This window comes from Balaenoptera acutorostrata, chromosome 14 (assembly GCF_949987535.1).
Source record: "Balaenoptera acutorostrata chromosome 14, mBalAcu1.1, whole genome shotgun sequence".
Classification (NCBI taxonomy): Eukaryota; Metazoa; Chordata; class Mammalia; order Artiodactyla; family Balaenopteridae; genus Balaenoptera; species Balaenoptera acutorostrata.
This window is the reverse complement of record NC_080077.1, coordinates 85,858,971-85,885,634: the sequence shown is the minus strand read 5'-3', so window position 1 is coordinate 85,885,634 and position 26,664 is coordinate 85,858,971. Positions and strand designations below refer to the sequence as shown.

General features: G+C 39.6%; 1 protein-coding gene across 1 annotated transcript in view; it reads left to right on the top strand.

Moving 5' to 3' along the window:
* The first annotated feature begins 4,820 nt into the window (after positions 1 to 4,820).
* Positions 4,821 to 26,664, top strand: part of SDHAF4 (succinate dehydrogenase complex assembly factor 4) — a 33,874-nt gene continuing 12,030 nt past the window's right edge. The window contains exons 1-2 of the mRNA XM_057528226.1: positions 4,821 to 4,933; positions 23,627 to 23,776. Of these exons, the coding sequence (XP_057384209.1) occupies positions 4,870 to 4,933; positions 23,627 to 23,776 (214 nt within the window). The 5' untranslated portion in view covers positions 4,821 to 4,869. The remainder of the gene's footprint in view (positions 4,934 to 23,626; positions 23,777 to 26,664) is intronic.

The window sequence follows — 26,664 nt, the reverse complement described above, 5'->3', positions numbered from 1 at the left end:
GGAACAGCTAAAACGCTTGCTTATTTTCAGAATACTAGAGGTATATTTTTATTTTTGCTATACACATTTTTCATCTTCACATTTCTTGGTCCTGAGTTTGAAATACCATACTTTTTTTCTTTTATTTCTTTTTATTTCTTTTTTTTAACTAAAAAAAGAAGTTCAACTTATTCTAAGTTTGAATAATCTTTCAGATTTATCAAAGTATTCATTCTTATTCATAATCATATCATTCTTTTTAAGGGAAGACTGCTCTTATGATCATAGTAGGTTGATTGGTTGTTGGTTGTTTTAATAGTTTTAAAAGCACATCAGTGATTATGGTTTCAAGTCCAACAGATTTAACTTCTGATTTACCAGGGAAACTGTCATATGCTGTTCACCTCCAAATTCAGAGTGCAGGGGTGGGGTGGGATTCTGAGGGAGAAGGGCAGTGATCGTAACTGACTCTTAGAGAATAAATCTCACTGAAGTGTATACCAGTAAGAATTCTGGGTTGCAGACAACAAAAACCATTGGGATTAACTTAAGCAGAAAAAGAATTTATTGGAAGAATATAGGTAGCTCACAGAATTGACAGAGAGGCTGGAGAACCACTCTTGGAAAACTGGTAGAAACCGAGGAAGCTAGACTATGACCAAAATTATAGGCAAGTTCCAGCTCCAGGGGAGCTGTTTCTGCCAGCAGGGATGCCTCTGAAAACTGGATCCCAGACATCCACTTACTTGCATCACTCGTTCCAGATTCAGAGTCTGGTGAGATCATACGACTGACAGGCTTAGTCTCGTGCCAGCACCCAGGCTGTCAGGCACCCAAGACAGTGAGTATATCGGACTTCGTCAGCTTCCCCAGCAGAAGATGGGACTGTTTCTCCTGCCAGAATTCACTAAACCTGTGGAATGGGTTTGATGACTGAGCACCAAATAGAAAAACACATCAGAGGTCTAATGCAGTCCATCTCTTTGCCTTTCCAACGTCACAAATAACCATATTCACACATTTTTTAAATGCTTTGTCCTGACATACTGCTATTATCCCCCATCCAGTTTCAAGTCCAGGATTTCAGTGTTATGTCCATTTCTCGTCTGGTTTTGTAATGATCTTGCCTCAGTGGTGTGCAGCCCACAGACAAAACTGTGACTTCATCACCCGCCCCGCCAATATACCAGGAGAGAAAAGAAATTATTAACTACATAAGCACACGCATGAGCCAGTGAGGAAGAAACTACAGCTAGAGCAGTGCTTTGCAAATTTCCTTGATGAACTTCAGGGCCCCAGGACAGACCAACTGAAGCAGAATCTCCAGGGTAGGATGTAGGGAGCAGCGTGTTTTATGTCCCAAAGCTCTCTGATTTCAAACCAAAACGAAACTGTGGTAAATAGAGCCCTGAGTTCTGCCACTGGCCATTAAGCTAGATGGCTATGACCTGTCACCAGTGCCACTTATTCCCTGTTTTCTTTGTGCTCAACCAGCGCCTCAGCCAATCAGATTTCTTTACCTTTTGGGTGACCCAAGGATCTGAGGCTTGGGTGGCCTTGCCTCTATATGCTTGCAATAGTCTTTGCGTAATGTTTACAATTCAACATGGTGTGAGAGGTTATTGCAGGAGACAACGTCCCCCAAGTTCTAGATGGAGTCCTCTCCCCACTCCCTTTTCCCCCGTGGTCATCAGGGCCCATCGCCACAGCTAGCACCTTAACCACTTTTTCTAACTCCTTACCTAGGGGCATGAGCTACAAATGGCCAGGAGGCAATCCCAACTTCCAATTCAGAGAAAACACTATCTATCCCCTTATACCCCACTCTGGGTACAACAGTTAGCATGCCAGCAGAAGTGGGAATCGTGCAGACGATGGCGAGCAGCGCAGGGTCTGAGATTGTATCTACTTGTCTTGCTTGCAGTCTTGCTGCGGTTTCGTGGACGCATGGAGACAGGGGACCTTATTACAGCAAAGTCGTGGCCAAGCTGTCAGCACGTTCACACCAGCTCCTAGAGCCTCATTTCCCACGCTGATGCCGAGGGCCAAGTGAGGCGTGTACACGCGATGCAGGACCAGGGCCAAGCAGTTTGGATTGCATTCCAGGAGAAGAATCCAGAGCCAAGGGCCAAGCCATTTTTGAACAAGCAGCACACAAGCCAGTTCTTTCCCCCAGGAGAGCAGCAGTTAAATGGTAGCAATGCTGTGTTTGCCTTGACCTACTTAGATGCCCATATGACCAGCTACAGAAACTGCCCAGGATCAGGCAATGAGTTGCAGCTGCGATACTCAGCAATAATCTGCATGGGACCCATGGCAGACTGTTTCTCTCCATAATGGAAAGCAAAATACACGGGCAGGGTGTGAGACGTCACAACAAGATGTCAATCCCTCTGCTGTTCTTCGGAGCCTGTTATTCTGTCAACAGAAGAACACTGTTAACTCATTTGGAGCGTATGCCAAATCCTTTAGGACAGCATCCCAAAGCATTTTCTCACCTCGTTCCAAGAGTAAACCTTTAACAGGGCTGTCCTACAAGACCAGCTGCTTCTGATCTGATGGGATATGTGATGAGACTGGTTTACCCCACAGGCACCTGTATCCACAGGAAACAATGTTGTATGGGATGATACATAAAGTGTATGGAATATAAGGTATTCAGTGAGTTCACAGGGGAAGTGTTGAAAGAAGCATAAGTCAGGGAAAGCAATCCAAACCCAGAATAACTGTCTATTCCTATAGAACCAATTGCTATCTCCTTCATTATAGTAGAGTTCCTTGTAAGCAAAGCTGCCACCAGGCTATTCCATATTATATCAGGGATCGATCGGGTTGGTCACTGCAAGTAGTGGTGCTAGCCCATCAGTCTTGGCAGTGGGGAAACTGCGTTAACACATGCATGTCTCCATGCCACCGTGGCGCCCTTGTTGGCGGGGGGGGGGGGGGCACTGAGCAAGCACAGCTGGGGACAGGGGAGGAGGCTAAGCGATGCCTGCAGAATGGTCATGGTGGTCAGCAGCCTCTAAAACGCCCTTCAGTGATCCCCACCTGCTGGCATTCACCCCCGGTGTAATCCCCTCCCGTTGAGGTGGGCTGGATCTGCTAATTCATTCACTTCTAATGACACAGTTCAGCCAAAGTGATGGGCTGTCACCTCTGAGGTTAGGTTACAGAAGGTCTGTGGCTTCCATCTCGAGCAGTCTCCCTTGTTCTCCTGCTTGTTCATTCCGTGGACACCCAGCTGCCATGTTGTGAAATGACCTTTGGAGAAGCCCACGCAGCATGGAACTGAGGGAGGCCTTCAGTCCAAAAGCCACAGGGAACTAAATCCTGCCAATAATCATGTGCGTGAGCTCGGAAGCTGATCTTCCCCTAGTCAAGCCTCCATGCGAGACAGGAGCCCCGGCTCACAGCTTGACTGCAACCTCATTTAACACCTAGAGCCAGAGGCACCCTGGATCCTGGATTTCGGACGCACAAAAACTGCAAGAGAATAGATGTTTATTGTTTTAAGCCCCAAAATGTTGGTATAATATGCTAGACAGCAGTAGATAACGTGCAGTCATCTTGTTCTGATTAAGAGCCCTTTTGCCATGGGAGCCTTCTTTTGAGCACTCAATGGGACCCAAATGTTCTCATGCTTTGGGGTCATTTGGAGAGGTCCTAATTCCAAAACAAACCTATTCCAAAACCGTTACATTTTCCCAGTCCCTGACCACTTGATTTCAGTGCCCATGAACTGATGTAGATCTTCATCTCAAGCTATATCTCCTTCCAGGCAAAGAGTGTAAGATAAAGTTCTGCCCTCTGGGAGGATCTTTTTTTTCTCTGCTGTTCCTCGAGGGCCTCTGTTAAATGCAGCTCGAAATGCCAAAGCAGTCATTTGCCAGCTGGTCAGTATATGGAGCAAAGCCCTCTGTAATCCAGCTTTGAATTTTTTCCTCTGTCAGCTGGTCACAAGGAACTCATCACTAAGTTGTAGATATGAACTAAGGGTGAAAAGTGTGTATGTAAGCTACCGAGCTACCTGCTAATGAAAACTGCTTGGGTTTTGGCTCTGGCCGCGTTCCGAATATACCACTGCCTCCTGGTGAAAGGAGTCCTTATCTAGGGGGACCAGATGACTCCGGTTTGTGATGAGAAACTCAAATTGTATAGCCACCTGATATTACTCGGTCAGACATCACCAGAGCCCGAGAGCTGGCCAAGAACTTTCCTAAAAAAGAAAGGAAGGAGTGAAGGAAGAAGAAAACAAACAAAAAACCCGAAGTACTCCACTGTGATTCTGTGTAGACTTTCCACAGGTCCCATGAAGCCTCCTGACCGGCCACACGTGCTCCGAGCACGGCAGGAGCGGCTGGAACCGGAGGGCGGATGCGCAGCGCTCCTTCCCAGCAGCTGGACCAGATGAGATCCCTCTGTTCTGCGCTGCACCCAAACCTCATCTTCCAGGCCACCCGGTCAGTGCGTCAGAGTTCCCTGAACAAGCAGCAATGTAAAAAAATAAGACGGAGAACTGAGGGGAAAGAAGCCTATTGCACAGGCAGAAGAGTAGAAAGTGCCCGCTCTTTGTGACTGGAACAGCGAGCTTCCAAGAGACCTTCGCCTCAGATTGAGAGGAACAAACGGAAGCTTTCCCTCATCCAACTTCAGCCATGATTTGAGGTTTTCATCAACACGAGGTTCAGGGTAGTTTGGGTTGTTCTTCACGAGAAGGCCGAGCCGCTCCACTTTTTCCTGCAGACAGCCAGGTGCGGGAGCGCGGATTCGCAGCGCTGGCTACGGAGGCCCCGCCCCGCCCCAGGCCCCGCCCTCCCGCGGAGGCCCCGCCCCTCCCGCGGGGCGTGCCGGGAAGACGCGGCTGTTGCGGACGCCCCGGGAGCTGGCATCATGGTCGTGCTGGGCTTCGCCTCGTTGCTGGGCCACATACCGGCCACAGCGTGGAGAGCGGCAAGTAAGGCGCCCGGCCCCGGGGCCGAGGTCGCGGGTGCGGTCGCGAAGGCCCGGGTGCCGCGCGAAACGCGTCCTGCGGGGCAGCGGCGTGTCGCGGGCTCGGGGGCCCCGGGCCTGCCGAGCCTTCGTGTCCGGCTCGGCCACCGCGCTCGTCCCCGGCAGGTCCTTCCCGCCCGAGCTCAGGGCGGGACCGGAGCTGGACAGTCGCTGGGCCCCGCTGGCCGGACGCCTGCTTCCCGGCGGCCACCGCGATGGCCACGAAGCGGGGCGGGCGTCCTGGGTCCTGGGGGGTTCTCAGGGCGCGCGGCATGTGGTGCGCGTGGAGAGTGTGGAAAAGCGGGCCCTGCGGCAGTGGAGTCATCATTTGCTTACTTAGTTTATTTACAGCGAAAAGGATCTCTGCCAGTCTACAGTACTAAAAGTGGAAAAGTGCAGAATTTTGGAAAAGTGGGCCGAAGGCAAATAAGTATAATAAAAATTAGGTGAAGCCAGAAATTGTTCCTGGGAAAGTATGCATGCTTTCAGTAAAAACCAATCTTTTGTAAAACCCATTTTTGCTGGAAAATTTTCTCAAAATATTACAGCCTTAACCCACAGAGTATGCTAAGCCTAGTTTTAATTTAGGACATCCCGGAGAAATTGTGTTAAATTGAAGACAATTCCGCCCCTCCTCCTGATGGACCCTAGATTCCTATAAAGTTTGTTTTCCTTTCTGTAATCATCTCTCCCCAGACTACCTGTTAGTTGTAAAAATTTTAGATGATCCAGAAATGAATAATTTATAAAGTAAAAGTCCCATACTATCCAAACCTCGAGGTAATAACTGTGTAAAGCTCCGTTGTGTGTTCATTCAATATCCCTTTTTCACTAATGTTCAAAGCTTAAGAATGAAGTGTTTCATACCAAAAAGTTACATAACACATGTGAGTTATGAAGCAAAGCCAACGTTTATGAATCCATTCTCCAGTTTAAGAAATAGAATATTTCCATTGCCACACGGCTACCTGCTACCTGCTTCCTGATGCAGTTGTGTAACTGCAAGCTTTTGATCTTTATAGAAAGGGCTTCATGCCATTTGTATTTATTTTACTTGCTTTTTTCAGCTAACAGGTTTGAGATTCCATCCATGTTGGTATGTGATGCTGTAATTAATTATTCATTCAGTTGTGAGAGTGTATCATACGTTTTTCCTTTCCCCTTCTCAGTGGATATTGTGTAACTCTAGAAGCACCAGGATTGACTGCTACACATCTTGTGTACATTGTAGGTGTACTTGCACAAGGGGTTGGATTCCTGGAATACGTGGCATAGGCCTGTTCACTTTTACAATATGATGCCAAGCTGTAAAGGCATTTTCCGTTCCTACTGGCAATTTATACTTCTACCGGCAGTATTAGAGTTCCTGTTGCTCCACGTACTTGCCAACATTGGATAGCATCAGAAAATTTAATTTTTGTCTGCCTATAGGGTGTTGAAATGGTATTTCATTACGGTTTTGCATTTCTCTGATTAGAGAAGTTAAACATCTTTTAGAAAGTTTTTCGCTTTTTTTGATGAAATATCTCTTCATTTTCTTATTGGGTTGTTTGTCTTTCTTATTTATATTCTTTACGTGTATTTGACCACTATACCTTTTTTACTTATGTAAATGGCAAATAGCTCTGTCTGAGGGCGGAGGGAATGAAAAGTGCTTACTGAGCTGAGAAGGCATCTTAAGACTGAAAAACACGGCAGGCAGGTTCATACAATTGGTGAATCAGTTTATCATAGGGTAACTTACCTGTAAAGGCTGAGAGCAGGCAGACAACCATCAGAAAGAATTAACAGCTGCACTCCAAACCGCTAAGGGGGCCATTGGGACAGTTTTATAGTTGACCTAGACTATGGAGGTATGTGCTTGGAAACAGGAAGTGCGTTCCTAAGATTTATGAGTGGGTAACTGGTCTTGTGGGTGCCCGGAATATGTCAGCGAAGATTTTCCTCATTGTTTGGGGACTAACAAGAGTATAGAGGCCACCTGATCCGAATGATTACTAAACAATGTCGATTAACTGCTAAGCCCTTGACAACAGAGAGTGATTTACTTCGCAGTACAGTCGTGGGTAGGGTCAGCAGAAAGCCTATATGGGCCCAAGATGGCCTCACTTATGCTAACAGCCATACAAGCTCAAGCTCAGTTTGTGGGCTGCTTTTGTTACTCTTATGGTGTCTTTTTTTAAAAATTATCTTCAGGGGTAGACAGAATAAAATAATGGATCTGATTGTACAGTCACACAGATTCAAAGGAAAGGTGGCTTTCGATAAACAGGTATTCATAATTTTATTATAATCTTGTCGTGATCCTTTTGTTTATTGTCTGTGCTTTGTGGTCTTTCTTAAAGCCTTCCCTACCCTAAGGTCGTAGAGATATTCTTCTGTATTTTCCCCTCAAAGGTCTATAGTTTGGCTTTTTATATTTAAGCCTTTATTCTACCAGGAATTGATTTTCATGTATGGTGTGAGGCAGGAAACCAATTTCACTTTCTTCCCATGTCAATAACCAGTTGTCCCAGGTCCATATATTGGACCTTTCCCCCTTGATGTAACGCAACTGTCATAAATCAAGTTTACATATGCATATGCACGCGGGTTTATTTATTGGCTCTCTTTTCAGTTCCATTGATCTATTTGTCTGTTCCTGTGATGTAACACCTATCTTAATAACCATACCTTTGTAACAACTCTTGATATTTAGTAGGGTAAGTCCTTTCATCTTGTTTTTCAGAAGTGTCTTGGCTATTCTTGGATATCTGCTTTCCATATAAAATTCTTTAAAAAAAAAAAAGTTCGTGTTGGGATTTGGTTACAACTGCTCGATATTTTTTAAGATTATCATTTTCTGATTGCTGCTTATGTATAGAAACACAGTTGACTTATTTATTGATTCTGTGTCCAGTAACCTGGCTAAATTACTTTATTAATTTAAATAATTTATTTGCAGATTTTGGTGGGGCCGGTGCTAGGTAGACACAAATATTGCCTGCAAATAATGAAAGTCTAGTTCTCCCTTTCCAATCTTTGTATCTTTTTCTTTTCTCTTGTTTTTCCGTCCTTGCTCAGACTTCCAGTACCATGTTGACTAGAAGTGGTGATAGGCATACTTGTTCGTAATTGCAAAGGGAATATGTTCATATTTCATCCTGTAATATTAGCTGTGCCCTTTATTAGGTTAACGAAGTCCCTTGCCATTTCTAGAAGGATTTGGGGGTTTTTTTGTTTACGTAGTTGTCTGTTTTTTAAGACAGAATAAATCTTGAAATTTACTAATTCATTTTTCTTCATCTTGTTTGTTAATTCATTTTTCTCCTGTAATATGGTGGGTTGGTGAATTATAAATTTTTCTAGTGCTGAATCACTCTTGCATTTCTAGAAAATATTCACATTGATCAGGTTGATTATATTATTAATATAATGTTGGGTTTGGTATGCTAATATTTTGTTTAGAAGTTGGCCTGTAATTTTCCTGTCTTGCAATTTCCTTTTCTGGTTTTGAAATTAAAGTTATTCTAGCCTCTTACTGAATTCAAGAGTCTTCTCATCTTTTTCTCTTCTATATTAGATTTTTTTTTTTCCACACACACACACTGTATTTTATTTTTACAAGAGATAAATAGACTGACACCAAGCATTGTACATGGATGACCACAACAAAAGCAACAATGATTGCAATTACCAAACATGAAACACACTTATACTATGTCATAATATTGACATTCAGTCCAGTAATCCTCCACTGTAACAGCTCCTTTACTTTGCAGTGAAAATTGATTTGTATATTCTTTTCCTCTGAGTCCTTGTGGGATTTTTTTTTTTTAATTCAGACAGAAAGTCACAAAAATTATACTCATCCTCATCAGTTCACTCAGTCCCATGTAATTAATTTCTTTTTTTTCATCTTGATCTTTTGTTAGCACTTTTATGAGTTCATCAGTTTTTCATTAGAGTTCTGAAAATGCTTATTCATTCAGTTCAGCAGTACAGTCAGTTACCAGAAACCTGTACTTGTCAGAGTCTTTTCCATGAATTTCTTGAAGATGAAACCCTTTTATAGGAACATATTTGCAAAATCATCAGAGTACACCCAGAACTGTCTGTAAATGACAAAAGACTTAAAAATGACCATGGTTAAAGATTTGATGAAAGTTCATAATAATGCAGTTGACAAGAAAATTAGTTATTTCTGAGATATACATTTTAAAGTAATAACTAGGATTATTACTTATAACATTATACCAGAACATATAAGATTTTTAGACGTTTCCTGTAATGTCTGAAACATTTATATTAACATATTTCCATACATATTTCCATACAAATACAAATATAAGATTTTTAGAAATTTCATGTAATGTCTGAAACATTTATATTAACATATTTCCATACATATTTCCATACAAATACAAATATAAGATTTTTAGAGATTTCATGTAATGTCTGAAACATTTATATTAACATATTTCCATACATATTTCCATACAAATACAAATATAAGATTTTTAGAAATTTCATGTAATGTCTGAAACATTTATATTAACATATTTCCATACAAATAACCCAATGAAAGTTTAGTATTAGTTGTTTTGTTTGTTTTTTTATACTGCAGGTTCTCATCTTTTTCTCTTCTATATTAGATTTTTTTTTTTTTGAGATGGAAATATTCCATTCCTTGAGTGTTTGCTACAATTTGCATGCAAAACTGTCTAGACCTGCCCTTTTCTTTGGGGAAGATTTTAAATTATTGGTTATTTTTGTAATGATTATTGTGGTATTTATCAGATTTTCTCTTCTTAAGTCAGTTTTGATAAGCTAAATTTTTTGAGAAAATTGTTCATTTTGTATACTTTAAATATATAGGCATAAAGTTCCTGGTTTGGGGTTTTGAAAAAACTTTTGTTCTATGTAGCTATGTACTCCTCTTTTACTCCTATTATTTATTTTGCCTTCTCTTGGTTTTTTGGGGTGTTTTTGTTTTTGTTGTTGTCGTTTTCATATTAGTTTTACCAAAGACTTCACAGTAGTTTTAGTCTTTTAAGAGAACCAACTTTTGGTTTTGTTGATCCTCTTAGTTTTATGTCTTTTATTTATGTTATTATTTTTTCTCTTATTGTTGTTATTTTTCTTTCCATTTTCTGTGGGTTCCCCTTTTTTTCAGAAGATGTGGAAATGGTGCATCTCACATGTCTTAGCTCAGGCTGCAATAACAAAGTACCATAGACTGGGTGGCTTAAACATCAGACATTTGTTTTTCACAGATCTGGAGGCTGGAAAGTCCAAGATCAAGGTGCCAGCACATCTGGTCTCTGGCGTGAGCCTGCTTTCTGGTTCGCAGGTGGCTGTCTTCTTGTTGTATCCTTATGTGGCAGAGAGCAGGCGGCCCCTGCAAGCTCTCATAGCCTTTCTTACAAGGGCACTAATCCACCATGAGGGCTCCACCCTCATGATCTACTTGCCTTCCAAAGGCCCCACCTCCTAATATCACCACATCAGGGGTTAGAATTTCAGCATATGAATTTGGGGTGGGGGGGTTGGTGTTGGGCACAAACCTTCCATCCATAACATTGGTCCTTTTTTTTTTTTTGAACCATTGTAATGGTTCTCTTCATATAAACAGCATATGGCTATATTTTGGTGAGTTTTTATTTTGAAGTCGGACAGCATACCTTTTAACTGGAGAGTTCAATCCATTTACAGTTATAGTTACTGATAAAATTGACTTTATTTCTACCATCTTATTTTTCACACCTTCTATTTGTCATACTTTGAATTCAGTGTTTGCTTTTTTCATTTTTTTCTTCTGCTGGAAAAAAAAGGGAAAAAATGAAGACACACACTGCTTTGGAAGATACACACTGCTTTTTATTGGTTACCCTTGAAATCTAAATGCATGCTTAAGGAAGTCGAAAGTTAATTAATATCTTTATTCTCCTCCTAAACAGTACAAAGCTTAAAAATGCTTTCAATTCACTCACCCTCCACCTCTGTTATTCAGCCTTTTAAGGGTGTGTGTGTGTATGTGTGTGTGTGTGTGTGTGTGTGTGTGTGTGTTTGTTTTCTTGTGTGTATGTTAGGGTGGAATTGTGTAGTAACACAAATCAATATTGCTATTAAACTTTTATACAGTCAACATGTAAAACTTTTATCATCTATTTTATCTCACACTTTACTTTTTGATCAGTTTCTTATTATAAATTTATTTTCTTTGCGATGAGAACTCTTAGGATTTACTCTTTTAACAACTTTTAAAATTTACTTATTTATTTATTTATTTATTTATTTATTTATTTTTGGCTGTGTTGGGTCTTCGTTGCTGCATGCGGGCTTCCTCTTGTTGCATCAAGCGGGGGCTTCTCTTCATTGTGGTGCCCAGGCTTCTCATTGCGGTGGCTTCTCTTGTTGCAGAGCATGGGCTCTAGGCGCATGGGCTCTAGAGTGCAGGTTCAGTAGTTGTGGCGCACGGGCTTAGTTGCTCTGCGGCATGTGGGATCTTCCCGGACCAGAGCTCAAACCTGTGTCCCCTGCATTGGCAGGTGGATTCTCAACCACTGCGCCACCAGGGAATTCCTTGGATCAGTTTCTTAAAGTACATTGTTTAGAAGTTCCCTTTGGTGACAGTCTTGTGATAAAGTTCTGTGGTTTTTTAAAAATATATATTTTATTTTTAATCTGAAAATATGGTTTGTTTTATTTCTCTCTTGTTCTTGAAAGGTGGTTTCAATCGCTGCATCATTTTCTCACAGCTCTATCTCTTCTGGCTTTCATTATAGCTACTGGGAAGTCATCTGTCTAATTTTTGTTCCTTTACTAGTAATATGTCTTTTATCTGACTGCTTTTTTAGATCTTCCTTTAATATTGGGTTCTTCATTTTACTTTGTGTCCACGTGTTTTTTTGTTTTTCTTTTTAATATAATTTTATTTATTTTTTATACAGCAGGTTCTTATTAGTTATCTATTTTATATGTATTAGTGTATATATGTCAATCCCAATCTCCCGATTCATCCCACCACCACCACCACCCCCGCCACTTTCCCCCCTTGGTGTCCATACGTTTGTTCTCTACATCTGTGTCTCTATTTCTGCCCTGCAAACCGGTTCATCTGTACCATTTTTCTAGGTTCCACATATATGCGTTAATGTACGATATTTGTTTTTCTCTTTCTGACTTACTTCACTCTGTATGACAGTCTCTAGATCCATCCACGTCTCTACAAATCACCCAATTTCATTCCCTTTTATGCCTGAGTAATATTCCATTGTATATATGTACCACAGCTTCTTTCTCCATTCGTCTGTCGATGGGCATATAGGTTGCTTCCATGACCTGGCTATTGTAAATAGTGCTGCAGTGAACATTGGGGTGCATGTGTCTTTTTGAATTATGGTTTTCTCTGGGTATATGCCCAGTAGTGGGATTGCTGAGTCATATGGTAATTCTATTTTTAGTTTTTTAAGGAACCTCCATACTGTTCTCCATAGTGGCTGTATCAATTTACATTCCCACCAGCAGTGCAAGAGGGTTCCCTTTTCTCCACACCCTCTCCAGCATTTGTTGTTTGTAGATTTTCTGATGATGCCCATTCTAACTGGTGTGATGTGATACCTCATTGTAGTTTTGATTTGCATTTCTCTAATAATTAGTGATGTTGAACAGCTTTTCATGTGCTTCTTGGCCATCTGTACATCTTCTTTGGAGAAATGTCTATTTAGGTCTTGTGCCCATTTTTTGATTGGGTTGTTTGTTTCCTTAATATTGAACTGCATGAGCTGTTTATATATTTTGGAGATTAATCCTTTGTCCGTTGATTCATTTGCAAATATTTTCTTCCATTCTAAGAGTTTTATAGTGTATCACCTTACATTTAGGTCTTTAATCCATTTTGAGTTTATTTTTATGTATGGTATTGGGGAGTGTTCTAATTTCATGCCTTTACATTTGGCTGTCCAGTTTTCCCAGCACCACTATTGAAGAGACTGTCTTTTCTCCACTGTATATCCTTGCCCCCTTTGTCATAGATTAGTTGACCATAGGTGCGTAGGTTTATCTCTGGGCTTTCTATCCTGTTCCATTGATCTATATTTCTGTTTTTGTGCTAGTACTATATTGTCTTGATTACTGTAGCTTTGTAGTATAGTCTGAAATCAGGAAGTCTGATTCCTCCAGCTCCAGTTTTTTTCCCTCAAGACTGCTTTGGCTATTCGGGGTCTTTTGTGTCTCCATACAAATTTTAAGATTTTTGGTTCCAGTTCTGTAAAAAATGCCACTGGTAATTTGATAGGGATTGCATTGAATCTGTAGATTGCTTGGGTAGTATAGTCATTTTCACAATATTGATTCTTTCAATCCAAGAATATGGCGTATTTCTCCATCTGTGTCAACTTTGATTTCTTTCATCACTGTCTTATAGTTTTCTGAGTACAGGTCTTTTACCTCCTTAGGTAGGTTTATGCCTAGGTATTTTATTCTTTTTGTTGCAGTGGTGATTGGGATTGTTTCCTTAATTTCTCTTTCTGATCTTTCGTTCTTGGTGTATAGGAATGCAAGAGATTTCTATGCATTAAATTTGTATCCTGCAGCTTTACCAAATTCATTGATTAGCTCTAGTAGTTTTCTGGTGACATCTTTAGGATTCTCTATGTATAGTATCATGTCATCTGTAAACAGTGACAGTTTTACTTCTTCTTTTCCAGTCTGTATTCCTTTTATTTCTTTCTCTTCTCTGATTGCCGTGGCTAGGACTTCCAAAACTATGTTGAATATTAGTGGCGAGAATGGAAATCCTTGTCTTGTTCCTGATCTTAGAGGAAATGCTTTCAGTTTTTCACCATTGAGAATGATATTTGCTGTGGGTTTGTCATATATGGCTTTTATTATGTTGAGGTAGATTCCCTCTATGCCCACTTTTTGGAGGGTTTTTATCATAAGTAGGTGTTGAATTTTTTCAAAAGGTTTTTCTGCATTTATTGAGATGATCATATGGTTTTTATTCTCAGTTTGTTAATACGGTATATCACATTGATTGATTCGTATATATTGAAGAATCCTTGTATCCCTGGGATAAATCCCACTTGATCATGGTGTATGATCCTTTTAATGTGTTGTTGGATTCTGTTTGCTAGTATTTTGTTGAGGATTTTTGCATCTATATTCATCAGTGATATTGGTCTGTAACTTTCTTTTTTTGTAGTATCTTTGTCTGGTTTTGGTATCAGGGTGATGGTGGCCTCATAGAATGAGTTTGGGAGTGTTCCTTCCTCTGCAGTGTTTTGGAAGAGTTTGAGAAGGATGGGTGTTAGCTCGTCTCTAAATGTTTGATAGAATTCACCTGGGAAGCCATCTGGTCCTGGACTTTTGTTTGTTGGAAGATTTTTAATCACAGTTTCAATTTCATTACTTGTGATTGGTCTGTTCATATTTTGTATTTCTTCCTGGTTCAGTCTTGGAAGGTTACACCTTTCTAAGAATTTGTCCATTTCTTCCAGGTTGTCCATTTAATTGGCATAGAGTTGCTTGTAGTATAGTCTCTTAGCATGCTTTGTATTTCTGCGGTGTCTGTTGTAACTTCTCCTTTTTCATTTCTAATTTTATTGATTTGACTCCTCTCCCTTTTTTCTTGATGAGTGTGTCTAAAGGTTTATTAATTTTGTTTATCTTCTCAAGGAACCAGCTTTTAGTTTTATTGATCTTTGCTGTTGTTTTCTTTACTTCTGTTTCATTTATTTCTGCTCTGATCTTTATGATTTCTTTCCTTCTACTAACTGGGTTTTGTTTGTTCTTCTTTCTCTAGTTCCTTTAGTTGTAAGGTTAGATTGTTTATTTGAGATGTTTCTTGTTTTCTGAGGTAGGCTTGTATTGCTGTAAACTTCCCTCTTAGAACTGCTTTTGCTGCACCCCATAGGTTTTGGATCATCGTGTTTTCGTTGTCATTTGTCTCTAGGTATTTTTTGATTTCCTCTTTGATTTCTTTAGTGATTTCTTGGTTATTTAATAACATATTTGTTTAGCCTCCATGTGTTTGTGGTTTTTATGTGTTTTTCCCTGTAATTGATTTCTAATCTCATAGCGTTGTGGTCGGAAAAGATGCTTCACATAATTTCAATTTTCTTAAATTTACCGAGGCTTGATTTGTGACCCAAGATGTGATCTATCCTGGAGAATGTTCCGTGCGCACTTTAGAAGAAAGTGTAATCTGCTGTTTTTGGATGGAATGTCCTATAAATATCAATTAAATCTATATCTGGTATTGTGTCATTTAAAGCTTGTGTTTCCTTATTTATTTTCATTCTGGATGATCTGTCCATTGGTGTAGGTGAGGTGTTAAAGTCCCCCACTATTATTGTGTTACTGTCGATTTCCTCTTTTAGAGCTGTTAGCAGTTGCCTTATGTATTGAGGTGGTTCTGTGTTGGGTGCATATATATTTATAATTGTTATATCTTCTTCTTGGATTGATCCCTTGATCATTATGTAGTGTCCTTCCTTGTCTCTTGTAACATTCTTTATTTTAAAGTCTATTTTATCTGATACGAGTATAGCTACTCCAGCTTTCTTTTGATTTCCATTTGCATGGAATATCTTTTTCCATCCCCTCACTTTCAGTCTGTATGTGTCCCTAGATCTGAAGTGGGTCTCTTGTAGACAGCGTATATGTGGGTCTTGTTTTTATATCCATTCAGCAAGCCTGTGTTTTTGTTTGGAGCATTTAATCCATTCATGTTTAAGGTAATTATCGATATGTATGTTCCTATTAGCATTTTCTTAATTGTTATGGGTTTGTTTTTGTAGGTCCTTTTCTTCTCTTGTGTTTCCCACTTAGAGAAATTCGTTTAGCATTTGTTGTAGAGCTGGTTTGGTGGTGCTGAATTCTTTTAGCTTTTGCTTGTCTGTAAAGCTTTTTATTTCTCCATAGAATCTGAATGAGATCCTTGCCGGGTAGAGTAATCTTGATTGTAGGTTCTTCCCTTTCATCACTTTAAATATATCATGCCACTGCCTTCTGGCTTGTAGACTTTCTGCTGAGAAATCAGCTGTTAACCTTATGGGAACTCCCTTGTATGTTATTTGTCGTTTTTCCCTTGTTGCTTTCAATAATTTTTCTTTGTCTTTAATTTTTGTCAATTTGAGTACTGTGTGTCTCAGCATGTTTCTCCTTGGGTTTATCACGTCTGGGACTCTCTGTGCTTCCTGGACTTGGGTGGCTATTTCCTTTCCCATGTTAGAGAAGTTTTTGACTATAATCTCTTCAGGTATTTTCTTGGGTCCTTTCTCTCTCTGTTCTCCTTCTGGGACCCCTATAATGCAAATGTTGTTGCATTTAATATTGTCCCAGAGGTCTCTTAGGCTGTCTTCATTTCTTTTCATTCTTTTTTCTTTATTCTGTTCCGTGGCAGTGAATTCCACCATTCTGTCTTCCAGGTCACTTATCCGTTTTTCTGCCTCAGTTATTCTGCTATTGATGCCTTCTAGTGTATTTTTCATTTCAGTTATTGTATTGTTCATCTCTGTTTGTTTGTTCTTTAATTCTTCTAGGTTTTTGTTAAACATTTCTCGTATCTTCTCGATCTTTGCCTCCATTGTTTTTCCGAGGTCCTGGTTCATCTTCACTATCATTATTCTGAATTCTTTTTCTGGAAGGTTACCTATCTCCCCTTCATTTAGCTGTTTTCCTGGGGTTTTATCTTGTTCCTTCATCTCGTACAAAGTCTTCTGCCTTTTCATTTTGTCTGTCTTCTGTTATGTGGTTTTCCTTCCACAGGATGCAGAATTGTAGTTCTTCTTGCTTCTCTGGTTTTTTTTTTTGTTTTTTTACTTGCAATTCTCTGTGCTTTCTACATCCGAAGATTCCTGTCTGTTGGACATCTCCTGGTCTTTCCGTTATCTCCTTCTGGAACTATGGTTAAAAGAACATTTGTTAGATCTCATTTTATCCTCCAAATATTTTGACATCTTTTTTTATTATTTTCATCTCTTTGTCTCTATGCTTTTTCAGGTATAATTTCTTTAGAACTTTATTCCAGGTCACAGATCCTCTTCTCAACTGTATGTATTCTGCTATTTAGCCCTTTTATTGAGCTTTAAATTTAAATTGTTATCTTTCTAAATTTCTTTGTGTGTTTTTTTAATGTTGGCCTAGTCAGTGTTCACAGTCTCTTACTCCTTTTTCTGTTTGGCTCCTTTTTTATTTCCTTAAACACATTAAGTGGTTATTTCTGATTTCAGTTATTTCAGTATATAGATCTTTATGATCTTGCTTATGATAGCTTGTTTCCTTGAATGTTTTACTGGGATTCTCTCTGCGAGACTTCCATAAGACATGGGTTGAGAGAGTATTTGTCCTCAGAGGATTTGCTTCTGCTTTTGCCGTGTGTCTGACAGCACTTCAACTTTAGACTTGGATCCACTTTATAGTGAGATGCTCCCATGTGTCTTTGGACCATGTGGATAGTGTGTAATCAGGCATAAACACAGGTGTGGTCAACTAGTGGCTTCAAAATATCAGAAGGGTCTTTCTTTTTTACATCTCCAGTCAGAATGAAGGTTGAGATGGACACTTTTTCTTCCTTAACTTTTCTCTTTGTTGACTAGATGTTGTCTTCTAGTTCCTTGCTCTTTGGATCAGCAACTCGAGCATCACCTTGTAGCTTGTTAAAATGCAGAATCTCAGGTCCTACCAGACCTACTCAGAATCTGCACTTTAACAAGATATTCCCCAGGTGGCTTATGTGCACATTTAAAAATCTTTCAAATCACTCTTTGTTCAGTGTGTGAGCCTCCCTGAGTTATGGCCTCTAATAGGCTTTTTGTTTTGCTCGGACTCATAAGACAGTGCTCTCCCTGCTGTCCTGAGAGCTCTGTAGTGTAAGTTCTAGGGGAGAAAGACACAGGTTATGTAGCAGCTTAAGTGTTTGTTTATCTTACAGGACTGCTTTGACAGTTTATCATTATTTACTTCCTTAAAGTTTCTTCCTCTGATTTAGAAGTGTTTTGTATATATTTTTTTTACCTTTTTAGATGTTTTAGGGCTATAGGGTTTTGACGTCTCTATCAAATTGCCACAACAGAAGTTTTGAAAAGTTGTTTTTATTTTTTAGTGGTGATTCACTCTTTTTCCTTTGCTTATATTAGTTCTTTTAGAATGTCATCTTCTTGCCTATAATGTACTTGTAAACACAGTTCTGAATAGGCTCTGGATAAGGCCAAACCACCCCTTGAAAAAGAAGACATGGGCTTTATGGTGCATTTCCCTGTTTCTCAAAAGGAGCGCAGTATCCCATCTGATCTTGTACTGTGCAGAAATGAGGGAAATTCTTTTCCTCTGCATTTTGACACACGCTTACCTAACTACAAAAATAGTTCTGTTTATGGTTCCATAGTCTCAGAGTCCTTTGAGAAAACTGGTCTTTCGGCTTTTCCTTGTTACCCTTCTTTATGTAGATAAAGTTCCTTCAGAACTGCCCAAAGCCAGACTGAGGGACCAGTTTCTCAAACTTATACTTTGCTACTCTTCTTTCTTTCCCCAGGGTACACTCACGTTTCTGTTCTTTACTCAAAACCCTTGTGCACATTGACTTCTGTGTCCCACAGTTAGGCTCACGTTATTAATACACTCAATGTGTGCACATGAAGACATACGCATTGCTTCATTTCTCTGAACTACCCTACAAGGTAGGAGATATATCCCCATTTTTCAGATTGGAAAACAGACTCAGTGAGATACAGAAACCTTCTTTGAATCATATTGCTATTAAGTGGTGTGGCTGGCACTGGGACCCAAGTGTGACTCTAGTGCCTTGAGTTTGCGTTTTCTACTCCTCCATTATATTACTTAAGGGGAGGGCCTAGCTGCTCTGACAGCCCTGCCGATGGGACAGGAATCATGATCTTTTCATCTTGTTACTTCACCATCTGTAAAGCAGCACCAATAGTCAACCCATACATGCTAGTAGTGTTTTACTAGTTATTTACAGCCTGTGTCAGTTCTGATTGGTTGGACATATATTATAATTGAGCAGTGTCTATATCATACAAGTTGTTAAATATTTTAAGTATCACTTGGCCCTGGGTTTTGTCCTCATCCACAAGGTTACAGCTGGGTCACTGCCATGTCCACATTACAACCTGAAGGAATGGAAAAAGAAATCTAGGGCAGTTGGTTTGTTGCAAAATTGAGGCGATCTAAAATTTGGACGCGTCATTTGTAGCCGCAGCCCACTGGCCAGCTTGGACACGTGGCTTCGTGGCTGCAGGGAAGGCTGGGAAATGTGATCTCTAAGCGAGTGGCCTGGTGCTCAGCTTGATCACAAGCCAGGCAGGAGTGGGCGTCCTAGAACTCAGTGGAAGAAGGGAAAGTGGCTACTTGTGGCACTTAGCAGTCTCTACCAAATCTGCCTAATGTCACTTTTCCAAAAATGACTGTGTTCATACTGAACAGAATTACTGTAAAATACAGTTATACACATCTCATCAGTTTATTGTGAGGTTTAAATAAGCTGACATATTTTCAGCCCCTAGCACAGTGCCTGGCACACAGGAAGCAACTAAAACATAAAATTACTTTTCTTATTTACAGTTCATATATCTGCATCAGTTAAGAAGCAAAATTTTTAGCGTCAGATTTTGTCTACATTATAATTGACAGCCAGGGATTTTGTGCCATTTTCCTGATTTTTCATAAATGCTTACAAATTTCTACGGATTTGAAACATACCCAGGTTACTTTTTACACTGAATATCATTTCAAGTTTCCAATACAGGGATTTTTTTTTTTAACTTGCTAAAACAGCCAAACCTAAAAGAAGAATTACGAATTTAATTGTGTTGAGTCAAGGCTGAGTGCACAGTAGCAATGGCTACTGGTATCTATTAAATATTTGCTGAATTTTAGGCTTTAAAGTAAGTTATTTATTTATTTATTATTTTTGGCTGCTTTGGGTCTTCGTCTCTGTGCAAGGGCTTTCTCCAGTTGCGGCAAGCGGGGGCCACTCTTCACTGCGGTGCGCGGCCCTCTCACTATCGCGGCCTCTCTTGTTGCGGAGCACAGGCTCCAGACGCGCAGGCTCAGTAGTTGTGGCTCACGGGCCCAGTTGCTCCGCGGCATGTGAGATCTTCCCAGACCAGGGCTCGAACCCGTGTCCCCTGCATTGGCAGGCAGATTCTCAACCACTGCGCCACCAGGGAAGCCCCAAAGTAAGTTATTTAAAGTACAGTAAAATAGATTTAATTAGTAACCAAATGCAGAAACTACTCATTAGCCAGAGTAGATGTAAAATCTGTCCACATTAAGAATCTATTTGTTAAAATTCTCTTTTCTGTATATCTGTATTAATTATTACTAAACTGTCATGACTTAGCAAACAACCTTTAACGCTTTACAAATTGCTAATAGATTTGTTGATGGATAGAAAGTTGGACACCATGTGATGGATAGAAGTTCCTATTGTGGAGGCTGGCTGAAGTTGCTAAATTGGGATATAATATTGTCAACTTCTACAGAATCCTGTATTTCGGATAGCAAATGACTGATACAAACCCTGTGATTTGGGACCGAGAATGTCTTTCAGTTGTGCATGGTTTATATTCACCAACATTTTCAATATAATATTTTTCTAAATAGTCAACCACAAAAACCAGGAACAGATTATTATATGAAATATATTAGTACAATCAGAAACTCATATTTCTGTTACCCATATAATTTCTTTTTTTTTTTTAATAAATTTATTTATTTTTATTTTGGGCCGTGTTGGGTCTTTGTTGCTGCACGCAGGGCTTTCTCTAGTTGCTGCGAGCGGGGGCTACTCTTCGTTGCGGTGCATGGGCTTCTCATTGCGGTGGCTTCTTTTGTGGCAGAGCACAGGCTCTAGGCGTTCGGGCTTCAGTAGTTGAGGCATGCGGGCTCTGTAGTTGTGGCTCGCGGGTTCTAGAGCACGGGCTCAGTAGTTTTGGCTCGCGAGCTCTAGACCACAGGCTTAGTAGCTGTGGTTCACGGGCTTAGGTGCTCCACAGCATGTGGGATCTTCCTGATCCTGTGCTCAAACCCATGCCCCCTGCATTGGCAGGCAGATTCTTAACCACTGCACCACTAGGGAAGCCCCCATATAGTTTCTTAATAAAAATAAATGCCGCCTTACAAGATGTTATTGTTGCAGGTTTTTCTCTTTTGATTTTTAGCAAATGCTTAACTAAGTATTATTATGAGGACATAATTAAAAGTAAAATATGCCCTTAAATATTGTAGTGGAAGTTTGAAGGCAAAATGGTCTGTAGTCTAACTCAATAAATACATTAAAACTTTAGGTAAGTGTTTTTATTTTAATATGTGTAGAAATTTTTATTGATTCACTGAGATTCTTCTCAGCCAATTAGTATCATAAATGTGAAGTATTTTATGTAAGTGAGTATTTAGATGGGAGAAGTCTATATTAATTCTGTAAGTCATTGTAGCTTTATTAATACATTCGGTTGTATATTTATTTTCTTAATTCTTGAATTTTGTTGGCCGAAGACTAACTTGCATTACAATTGGACATTCAGACAATCAGCAATGTTGCTAGACACTGAGATATATGCAGTGGACGTGCAAATTAACAGCCTGATGTACTATTTTGAAATTGTTAATGCAGTTTGTATGTAATGTTAACTTCATGTAATCTTACAAACAAGTCTTATGTAAATTCCAAATTGGCTGTGGAGAGTGTATATATATATATACATAGAGACATATATACATACAAACAAATACTTGTGCATATATATTTGCATGTGTGTGTATATATATATAATATTTTAAAGCGGGGGGGTAGGGTGATGTAGTCATTGTTGGAATATGAATAAAATACATGTAGTGAAAGAAAATTCTAACTACATGTAATGCTATCAGGAGCTTCCAGAAAATTCTATAATAATAATAATAGATACAGTCTGTCACTATGCTAAGTGCTTTGCATGAATTGTCCTGTTTAATCTATTTAGTAATCTCATGAGATAGATACTGTTATATTCAATTTAGAGGGGAAGAAATGGATTTAGAAAGGGTAAATAACTTGACAGAGGTCAAACAACTAGTACGTATTTGTTTTAGTTTCTTATTGCTGGTGTAACAAATTACCACAAACTTAGTGGCTTAAAAATCCTTAAAGTTCTGGAGGTGAGAAGTCTGAAATGGGTCTCTTTGTGCTGAAACCAAGGTGTTAGGGTTGTGTTTCTTCTGGGTGCTCTAGGGGAGAATCTGTTTCCTCCCTTTTCCAACTTCCAGAGGCTGCCCAAGTTCCTGGACTTGGTGGCCCTTTCCTCCATCTTTAGAGCCAGAAACATCATCAAGTCTGTCTCTCACTGCCACCTCTCTGGTTCTCTCTTCCAGTTCTCTCTTCCAGTTCTCTCTTCCCCTTTTAAGGACCCCTGTGATGACAGTGGACGCACCCAGATAATCCAGGACAGTCTACCTAGTTCAGGGTCATCTGATCAGCAACCTCAGTTCCATCTCTTACCTAATTCTCCTTCACCATGTGACCAAGCCTGCACATAGTTTCCACATATTAGGTTCTCACCCTCTTTGGGGGCATTACTGTGCCTGCCACAGTGGTGTGACCAGAACTGGTACCCACCTCTGTCTGCCTCTAAAGCCATTCCTTCGGGAAGTTGAAGACCTCAACCCTGAGGTCATTTTTCAGAGTGGTTTTGCCCTCATTGAACATTATCTCAACAGGGTTGGATAACTTTCATAATACTGAAAGCTTACCTTTCTCATTGTAACCTAGAAAGTGAACTCATTTATACATTGCAGGTGCCCAACACATTTTAAGACGTTTAATTGGCAGAAAAAGAGGGCCATGATTAGGATTTAAATATAAAAATACTAAATACAGTGCCTTGTGACTTATAGAGATTTAAATACTAAATATTGTCATTGAAAAGTTCCTACTACTGAGTTACTCTTAATGATCTGATTCCTGGTATTTTTGGCATTGCTTCAGACAGGAATCCGTATTTTATTTTATTTTATTTTATTTATTTATTTAAATTTTTAAAAATAAATTTATTTATTTATTTATTTTTGGCCTCGTTGAGTCTTCGTTGCTGTGCGCAGGCTTTCTCTAGTTGTGGCGAGTGGGGGCTACTCTTTGTTACAGTGCGCGGGCTTCTCATTGTGGTGGCTTCTCTTGTTGTGGAGCACAGGCTCTAGGCGTGCAGGCTTCAGTAGTTGTGGTGCGTGGGCTCAGTAGTTGTGACTCGGGGTCTCTAGAGTGCAGGCTCAGTAGTTGTGGCACACGGGCTTAGTTGCTCTGCGGCATGTGGGATCTTCCTGGACCAGGGCTCGAACCCGTGTCCCCTGCATTAGCAGGCGGATTCTTAACAACTGTGCCACCAGGGAAGTCCCAGAAATCCGTGTTTTATATCTGTTTTTGCAATTTTGATAGTGGTTAACTAACTCATTTCAAAGCTCTTCTTTTCAAACTGATAGCATTGGTTGCCTCCAAGAAAGGGAACTGGCCAATCTGAAAGATAGGGGCAGAGGGAAGGGTTGTCACTATGTGTCTTTCTGTACTTTTTAGTTTTGATAAATGTGAATGTGTAAGCTTAACACAAGTAAATAAAAGTATTACATTTTGAAGTAGAATAAATGAACGGCTCCTATTTTTTCACTGTCTTCACTCTGCTAGGATCACCCATTCTGTGTCATTCTTTGAGGAAAATAAATTCTCAAGGAGAAAAATCTGAACCCATCAAACAACCCCTTAAGAAGCCAAAGTTACCAGAAGGTCGTTTTGATGCACCAGAAGATTCCAATTTAGAGAAAGAACCACTGACAAGTGAGTAGAGTAAAGCTCTTCTCTTAATTTTTGGTTTCAAAGAAAGTGTTTCAGTCATTGAGAAGCAAATGAAAGGAAGGAAGCATGTTATTCTTTATGATTCTTCATTGACAGTAATAAAGAATATTTCAACAATGAATAAAATTACCATACAGTAAGTCCACTATATACAAACAAGTTCTGTTCCAAGAGTGCATTCGTAAGTCCAATTTGTTTGTAAGTCCAACAAAGTTAGCCTAGGTACCCAACTAACACAATCGGCTATATAGTACTGTAGTGTAATAGGTTTATAATACTTTTCACACAAATAATACATAAAAAACAAAGAAACAAAGAAAACATTTTTAATCTAACAGTACAGTCCCTTGAAAAGTACAGTACAACAGCTGGCACACGGGCTGGCATCAAGTGAACAGGCAAGAAGAGATACTGACTGGAGGAGGGAGAGGAGGTGGGAGATGGTAGAGCTGAAGGATCGTCAGCAATGGGAGACAGAGGGCAAGCTGCAGTTTCACTCATGCGTGATGTTGATGGAATGCACGTTCGTATCTTTGAAAGTTTGCAACGTGAAGGTTCGTATGTAGGGGACTTACTGAATTGACTATCGATATGTATGGGTTAAAAAAAAGATTTCCAGGCCCCTGGCAGTGATTGATTATGTTTGATTAATTTACTTATTACACCCCATTATTCGCATGGCAAAATATATGAATTAAGATGCAAATAACAGAAACCTACTTGAACAGACTTAAGCAGAAGGTAGGGTATGTTGTTATTAAGGTACAGGGAACAAGTGAGGCTCCCTAGGGCAGTAATGCTGCTGGGCCTTAGAAGAAGACTGGGACCTCAGGACTAAACACTGTATGGAAACTAGGGTGTTCTTCCTTCTCTTGTCTTTGGTACCTACTCTTCATTGTTTTCTGTCTCCATACTCCCTTCTGAGTCCACTGGGCAGAAAGTAACTGCTCCTAGCAGCTACTCAGTTCAAGAGAACAACAAGACTGAAAATACAATTTCTTAGTCCTGATTTCAAATTCCTTAAGAAGAGAGCTCATTGGCCTACCTTGGATCAGATGTCCACAGCTAAATCAACCAGTGGCCAGTGGCCTGGGTCACAGGTGAAAATGTGGTTGTTCTCACTGTAATCACATGGCTGGGGAAAGAGAAGGGGACGTTTTGGAGAATAAAGAGGTTTTGTGGGGGGAGGAGGGATGATAGACTAAACATTATTTTGTATTCAGTATATATAAAATTTGGTTCATGTCTTAAAGCTTTTTTTTTTTAAGTACTACTTTATTTTCATGCTGTATCCTTTTGTACCTTTGGATTGTGGAAAATGAGCACATATTAGCTATTCAAAAAATAGCATTTCATACAGCATAAATGTAGACATACCAGTCTGAAACTTTGGCAAGCCTGCCCTGCTTGTCTGGTTTTTCCAGTCTCGTGAGCGCTAACCCATCTATGAAGTGAAGCATCCTAGGCAAGAAGATACCAGTAGAGGATACAGGGACCTGTGTCTGGAATTCTTCCTAGAATATAAAAGCTTTTGGGTTTTGCTCATTCATTAAATATTTCAGATTATAGCACTCTACCAAGCCCAATCTAATAACCAGATCAACCAGCCAAGGTGATGGAGGCTTTTAAAAAGTTGCCATTAATCTAGAGGTAAAATTTTTCTTCCAAGATTTTAGCTAAGCATAAAAATCTGAGAGGAAATATTTCCTTAAAATGTCTCACACAAAAGCAGCAGTCTCAGAAAGAAACACTCACGTATATGCTTAATTGATTTTTGACATGGTTGCCAATACCATTCAGTGGGGAAAAGGACAGTCTTTTCAATAAGTGGTGCTGAGAAAACTGGATATCCACATGTAAAAGAATGAAATTGGACCCCTTACCTTACACCATATTCGAAAACTAACTGTAAATATGTCAAAGACCTAAACTTAAGAGGGAAGACTATAAAACTCTTAGAAGGAAATTGGGCAGACTCTTCATGTCCGTGGATTTGACAATGATTTCATGCATATGACACCAAAAGCACAAGCAACAAATGTAAAAATAGATAAATAAGACATCAACAAAATTAAGAAATTTTGTTCATCTGAGAACATTATCAAGAAAGTCAGAAAAATAACCTACAGAATGGGGGAAAATATTTGTAAATCATATATTTGAAAAGAATTAATATCCAGAATACATAAAGAACTCCTACAATTCAACAACAACGAAAACAACCCAATTCAAAAATGGGCAAAGGACTCAGACATTTCTTCAAAGAAGATATACAAACGACCAACACGTATTTGAAAAGATGCTTAATGTCACTAATCATTAAGGAAATACAAATCAAAACCACGGTGACTCACCACTTCACACCAACTCGAATGTCTGTAATTTAAGAAAAACTGGAAAATAACAAGTGATGGTGACAACATGGAGAAATTGGAACCACACGTGTTTCTGGAGGGAATGTAAAATGATGCAACTGCTATGGAAAACAGTTTGGCAATTTCCCAAAAAGTAAAATATAGAACTACCATGTGACCTAGCAATTCTACTTCTAGGTATAAATCCAAAATAATTGAGAAAACAGAGACTTGAACAGATGTTTGCACAGCCATGCTTTATTCACAGTAACCAAAAGATAGAAACAACTTAGATGTCCACTGATGGATGAATGGATAAACAAAGTGTGATATGTACACACAGTGAAGTACTATTCAGTCATAAAAAGGAATGGCATTTTTATATATGCTACAACATGGATGGACCTTGAAATATTATGCTTAGTGAAATAAGACAGTCACAGAAGGACAAACATTATATGATTCCACCTATATCTGGTACCCAGAGGAGGCAAATTCATAGAGATAGAAGGTAGA